The sequence below is a fragment of the Mandrillus leucophaeus genome, unplaced genomic scaffold (genome assembly GCF_000951045.1).
Source record: "Mandrillus leucophaeus isolate KB7577 unplaced genomic scaffold, Mleu.le_1.0 Scaffold728, whole genome shotgun sequence".
In the NCBI taxonomy this organism is placed as follows: Eukaryota; Metazoa; Chordata; class Mammalia; order Primates; family Cercopithecidae; genus Mandrillus; species Mandrillus leucophaeus.
In genome coordinates, this window is record NW_012107897.1 from 981565 (window position 1) to 987564 (window position 6000).

The 6000-nt window shown below is 48.2% G+C and overlaps 1 protein-coding gene across 2 annotated transcripts in view; it reads right to left on the reverse strand.

The window, feature by feature from the left end:
* LOC105528654 (chromosome unknown open reading frame, human C1orf198) overlaps positions 1 to 5896 on the reverse strand; it is a 29620-nt gene extending 23724 nt beyond the window's left edge. For both annotated transcript variants that reach the window (XM_011965474.1, XM_011965472.1), the window contains exon 1: positions 5541 to 5896. In XM_011965474.1, the coding sequence (XP_011820864.1) occupies positions 5541 to 5873 (333 nt within the window). In that variant the 5' untranslated portion in view covers positions 5874 to 5896. The remainder of the gene's footprint in view (positions 1 to 5540) is intronic.
* Positions 5897 to 6000: the final 104 nt, after the last annotated feature.

The following is a 6000-nucleotide window of genomic DNA, read 5'->3' on the forward strand; positions in this document are numbered from 1 at the left end:
AAAGAAGCCAATCTCAAAAGGCTGCATACTGTATGAATCCAATCATATTACATTCTGGAAAAGGCAAAACCATGGAGACAGTTAAAACATCGTTGGCTGCCAGGGGTTAGGGGGAGGGAAGGATAAATAAGTGGAACACAGAGAATTTTTAGGGCAGTGAAACTCCCCTGTGTGATATTATAGTGGTGGGTACATGTCATTATTCATTTGTCAAGATCCATACAGTGGACAACCCAAGAGTGAACCCCAAACTATGGACTTTGGGTGGTAACAATGTGTCAATGTACATTCATCAGCTGTCACAAATGCACCACTGTGGCGTGGATGCTGACAGTGGGGGAGCCAGAGAAGTAATGAGAGCTTTGTACTTTCTGCTCAATTTTGCTGTGAATCTAAAACTGCTCTAAAAAATTAAGTCTATTTAAAAAGAGGAGAGTACGGAAGAATGATTAAAATATGTTCTTTTTTTTACCAACTGCTTATTTTTAGGATGTATTGTTTACATATTTATGGAATCCATGCTTTTCCCTTTGACTTGTAATATTTTTAACTCTGCTGAGATAAGGGGGTTTCCATAACTGGAAATACAACACTGCAGTTTCAAAGACAGAAAAACAGTCCTGATTTCACCACTGGGCATGTTTTCCGCCATGAATACGAATCCAGAAACTCAGTCCTCCATAGATTACAGCAAAACAAAAACTCAGCACGAGCATGGTAATGGGAACAGGATACAGAGTAGGTGGAGGAAATTCTAAGGAAATGAGCAAAATATGACAGGAAGTCTAAACAAATGGTCTCATCTTCCTTCATTCATTCATTCAGAAGAAGAAATAGATATTTTCTCCAGTTCTACGGGAATCCCTTGCTTAGAGTGTAGAAGTGACTCTTGTCAATTAAAAGATGACTCTACACCTGTCGCCATGCTTCCTGCCCTCCCTCCCTGCATGTCAGTGACCAAGTCACTTCATTTCTTTGCTAAACCTGTTCCCTGGCTGCCACTGGGCCACCCTCCCACAGGAGCTAGCAGAGGTGCCTGGGGAGGAGAGGCCTTAGCTCCCAGGGAACCAGGCCAGGTGCTACTCGGGGCAGAGAACCCACAGCATGAAAGGGAAGCTCACCGAACAGGCCCGACCGCCCTCTCCTCTCAGCCCGTGGAACTGGATTTGAAGCAGGGTCATCTCAACTCCTGCCCAGGGCCCCAGGTAGAGGGACTCAGAAAACCCTGCCATCCTTTCTAAAACATCCATGGATACACCAGGCAAAAGGTGGGAATCATAAATCAAACATTCCACCTTCCTTAAAAAAGGAGTCCAAAATGCTGAGAAAGCAACTCCCTAATTTTCTTTTTCTTTCTTTCTTTCTTTTTTTCTTAATGTCAGATTTCAAAACGAAAAGGCCAGTCTACTAAAGGCAAAGAGGATGAGGAGACACAGCAGCCAAACTCAAATCTAACAAAGATGTAATGCTCAAGGAAAGTTCTGAAGCGATTGATTCTACCAGCTGTTTTATAATGCTGCTTCAGCCTGGTTTGAAACTTTTAACATTAATGTACAGGTAAAAACTTTTATAATAAATTGGTTTATTTTAGCAAGCAAACCTCTAGGTTGGCCAGCACACAGGCTCCTAGGTTTGCAGAAGGGTCTTCTGTAGATAGCCCTAACCGCACAGAACGGGTGCAGCAGCTCAGCAGTTTGCTAAACATTGGTACCCATAGCCACAGCACCTGTGGAGTCCTCTAGCCTAAGGACTAAGAGGCCACAGGCAATGCAGGAGATATGGGGAGGCAAAAACAGCTTCAGAAAAGGAAGCTAAGGCCAAGAGGAGTAAGAGAGCAACAGCAAGTCCCCAGGTTCCTGTAGGAGGGGCAGACATGAAGGCGCTGGAAGGACACGGCAGTGGGTCATGCCAAGCTGTTGAAGGGGGGACAGAGCTGTCTGGCTCCGGGGTCTAAAAATCCACGTTCCACAACATGTGAAACCCCAATTAGGGATATTGAAACACCCTTCCTGCCCAGCTCCACCGTATGGAGAGATGGAAGAGGCAAGTAGGGCCACGCAAACAAGACGCACCAGCTGCCCCAAGCTCCCCAGTCATCTGCTTAGGGACCATCTGGAGTCAAGAATGTCTCACAGAATGTGGAACCCTGTAATTCTCACCATGTACTCACATCTCGCTAGATCAGTGACAAGGAGATTGGGGGCAGGAGCAGGGAGCAACACATTCTTAACAATTCAGAGGTGTGTGGGGTTTTCTCCTTTGGGATAACAGGAAACAGCAGAAGCAGACAGGGTGATCCTTCTAAAATGAAAAACTTTCCCCTCCAAAGTAAGCCATTCCTGAAACCCTACTGCTGGAGGAAGAACGCGGCAATCAAGCAGCGCGGGTGAAAGACCGTCAAAAGCATCCATTTGCAAACCTGCCTTAATGTTCTTACCAAAATACTGGACCCAAAGTGCATGTCCTCAATGTCTGTGGCTGCTCCAAGCCAGGCCACCGGGTTTGAAACTCTGTGAGCCATTGGTTCTGCCACCAGACTTCACAGAGGGGCAAACTACCCCCTAAGAGGGACGACACCTTGCTGGTGGCATGGTCAGGACAAGAATCCAGGACATGACTTGGGGCTCTGCATGCTTCTCTCCTTTTGCTGGTTGGGACACATTCTTCCAGCAGCAGCTCCAGATTTTCCACAAAAGGGGGTTGGGTGGCTGTAGGAAGGGGTTAGGACCTAGGTTGAAGCTATACTTCTGTGCTTTTTTACTGAGATCATATGTTCACATGGGGGGATTTTTAAAGGAGTTGGTAAAGATTATGGGAGGATGAAGTACCCTAAGCTAGAATGCCTTGTCTCTAATATAACAGGCTTTGAGAAATATTTGCTCAGCTGATTTCCAAGGAAGCAAGAACCTAAAGACTGACAGGGCCCTTCATGGCTTCAGTACTCAAAGGCAGCAGCCTCCTTCCCTGAGGAGAACCAGGTTAAGTCATCAAGGCAAAGGGCCATCTGGGCCTCAGGCCAGAAGATGAGGATGAAAACATACACGGACGCCACACCTGTCAGATGCACAGGCAACTTCAGTGAGTGAACTGAGCCCCTGACCACATTCAAAACCATGAAGATCTGTGATCAGCATCATACAATCAATTTCTATTTGTTCCTGCAACACACAAGAAATGTCTAGAAGATGGTCACCACATTTGGAGGCTATATTTGCATGCTCTGACTTAAAATGTTGCTATGTGAGATAGAAAAACACTACTGGCAATGGGGGAGAAGACACCATTCAAAGAAATAGTCAGTGTCCTTCAGGGCAGCAGAAAGGGCTGTGGAGGCCCCAGGACCACATCAGAAGACTGATCAAGTGGGAAGGGACACAGGGCCCCACTCTATCTAGTTTACAGTCCTTTAAGACAAACTTGGGGTCACCTATTTGGTGGGTACCTCTGTTCAGCAGCCTACCCTGTCCTTATCCATCATCCCTGTGCCTAGGAGCTGGCCCTCCTCCATGAATGATCTCGTGGGGACAACAATGAGACAACTGACTCCACTTTGGTGCCAACCTCTGGCCCAGTCCAGGGGAATTTAAATTCCCTACTGCTATTAACCTACACAGCCACTGCAGGCAAAAACTTACCCTGGGCCACATTGCTATGTACCTCTGTTAAAATACAGGGTCTATCTGCCCCTCTGCCGTCTGAGCTGAGGCTGGTCAGAAGCATTTCAGAACATGCTCTCAGCTGGTTTTGCAAAGCTGAGATTCAATTCTCCTGAGTTGCTCCTGGAAGGACATGCAGGCACCACAGCACAGTACAGTCCCACTTGCTTTGAAATCACATTGAGTTTACAAATTAAGAAACAGCTCAGTCTGGCACCAGATAAGGAATGAGAATAAAAAATTAACTTGGCCATATTCTTCCTCGTCAGTGATACTGGGCTCTTCTATGACATGGGCTTTTTGATCATGAGTAGGCGTGTAGATATTCTTAGCTGGACACCGAGCTAAGGGAAAATGACAGTCACTCTCCAACATTTGTAAGTACTTAGAAGTTTACTTCCTCTCATATTTATTCGTGACTCTTCCAAAGGAGTGCTGCCTGCTTTTTCATCCCCCAAATCTGGGCGCAAACACTGCACACATGTCTTTATAAATACGCATATTTTCCCACTGAAAATGTTTCGGCTCTAGGAATACATTTTAAAACCTATATTTTCCCCTCCCCAGTTTACCACACCCTGTTTTTCCTGGCAAAGCCATCAGAATTTGAAGTCCAGTAGAGAATTTCCTTTTGATTCCATCAGAATAGAGCAACATTGGCATCATCCTTCAGTCATTTCACATTTCCCTCACATTAAAGTGGGTTTATGACCACGAACACTTCGTATTCATAAATGTCTCAGCACACCCAAGCCTGAAAATCTGATCTAAACCTCCTTAACTTAAATTCCATCCATAATCCACAACTTCTTCAGAAAAAAAACTCTTCCAGCTTCTCTCCCCTCTAGCCCAAGAAACAGCCTTAACAGCGAGCGATTTCATTCTCATACTTTTTGCTCTGCTTGACTTTGCTCCTCATGGCAAAAGCTGAGTTTGAAAGGCCAAAGAGCCACAGTGCAAATTCTAATGGCACCAAACAAGCTTCGGTTAAACACATTTCTAAGAAAAAGAAGACCAAGTTTCTGAACCCCACAGAAGATTCAGGCCTTTGTGTCTAAGTGTGGGTCATCCCTGAGCTTTTTCTGGAACAGATTCGGCGTTTCTACTGCCCCTCCAGCAGTCTGGACGGTGCCTAGATCTGAGACCTAAACATGCCCTGTTATGTGGCCAAGACTTACTGGAGCTCATTTAAGCTTATCATCCCTTAGTTTTTTGGCGGAAAACAGGGTCACCATGCTCACCCCTAAAACATACCCTGGACGTCGTGCTCACTTGGAAAACATCTTAGGGTGATGGATGGGTTTCCCTCCTTATCTTGGAAGACACCTTTTCTTTCCTGTTGCCTGGCTTGGCAATTTTACTTTCCCCATACAACTCATCACAAGTATTCATGTTAGTATATATCATATGCTGAGTGTCTTCACGGGCAGGCACGGGATGGGCGTTATTATCCCTGTTTTACACAGTGGAAACTGAGGCTCTAAGAAGTTAATTCACCCACCGCCATACAGGTAGTAAGTAGCAGAGCTGGATTAAAACCCAGGCTTGTCTGGTTTAAAACTGCTTGTTGTTTCCACTTTGGTCAGCCTCGCTTACGACAGCTCCGGGAGAAGTCTCTGGAGTCCGTGCGAGCCGGCGGATCAGGTCTAGATGGAGGTTCTTTAACGACCCCACCTCTCGGCGATCTCTTAACCAACTCCCCCAGCGGAACTCCCATCCCCCGACCTTCGGCTCTGGGGCTCCCCTCCCACCCACTGCCATTCCTGCCTTTTCCTTTCCAGCCCCTACCAGCTGGGGCGGCCTCACGCCGGCATGTGCCCCCCGGGCCGGGGCGCCACGGGGCGCCGGGCGGGGAAGAGGGTCCGCTGCCAGGCCCGCACCTACCTCGTCCCCGAAGCGCACCACCTTCTGGCCCGTGGGCCCGCGCAGGCCGGGGAAGCGCGTGAGCTCCTCCGAGTCCCCGGGGTCTCGGGGCGCCGGAGCGCGCGGCCCCACCAGGCACCGGTCGATGATCTCGTCCTGCTGCGCGGGCGGCAGCCGCGCCCACTCGGGCCCGTACTTCTCGCGGATCTTCTCCTTGTCCTGCATGATCTTCCTGGCCATGGGGCTCAGCGACGAGAAGTAAGTGAAGCGCTTTCGCTCCCGGTCGTCAAGAGGCCGGTTCCCGCTCATGACCGCCGAGCGCGAGGCCGCGATAGCCGCCGCCATGGACGCCATGCCCGGCCTGCCTGCCGCTCCCGCCTCCCCAGTTTACCACACCCTGTTTTTCCTGGCAAAGCCATCAGAATTTGAAGTCCAGTAGAGAATTTCCTTTTGATTCCATCAGAATAGAGCAACATTGGCA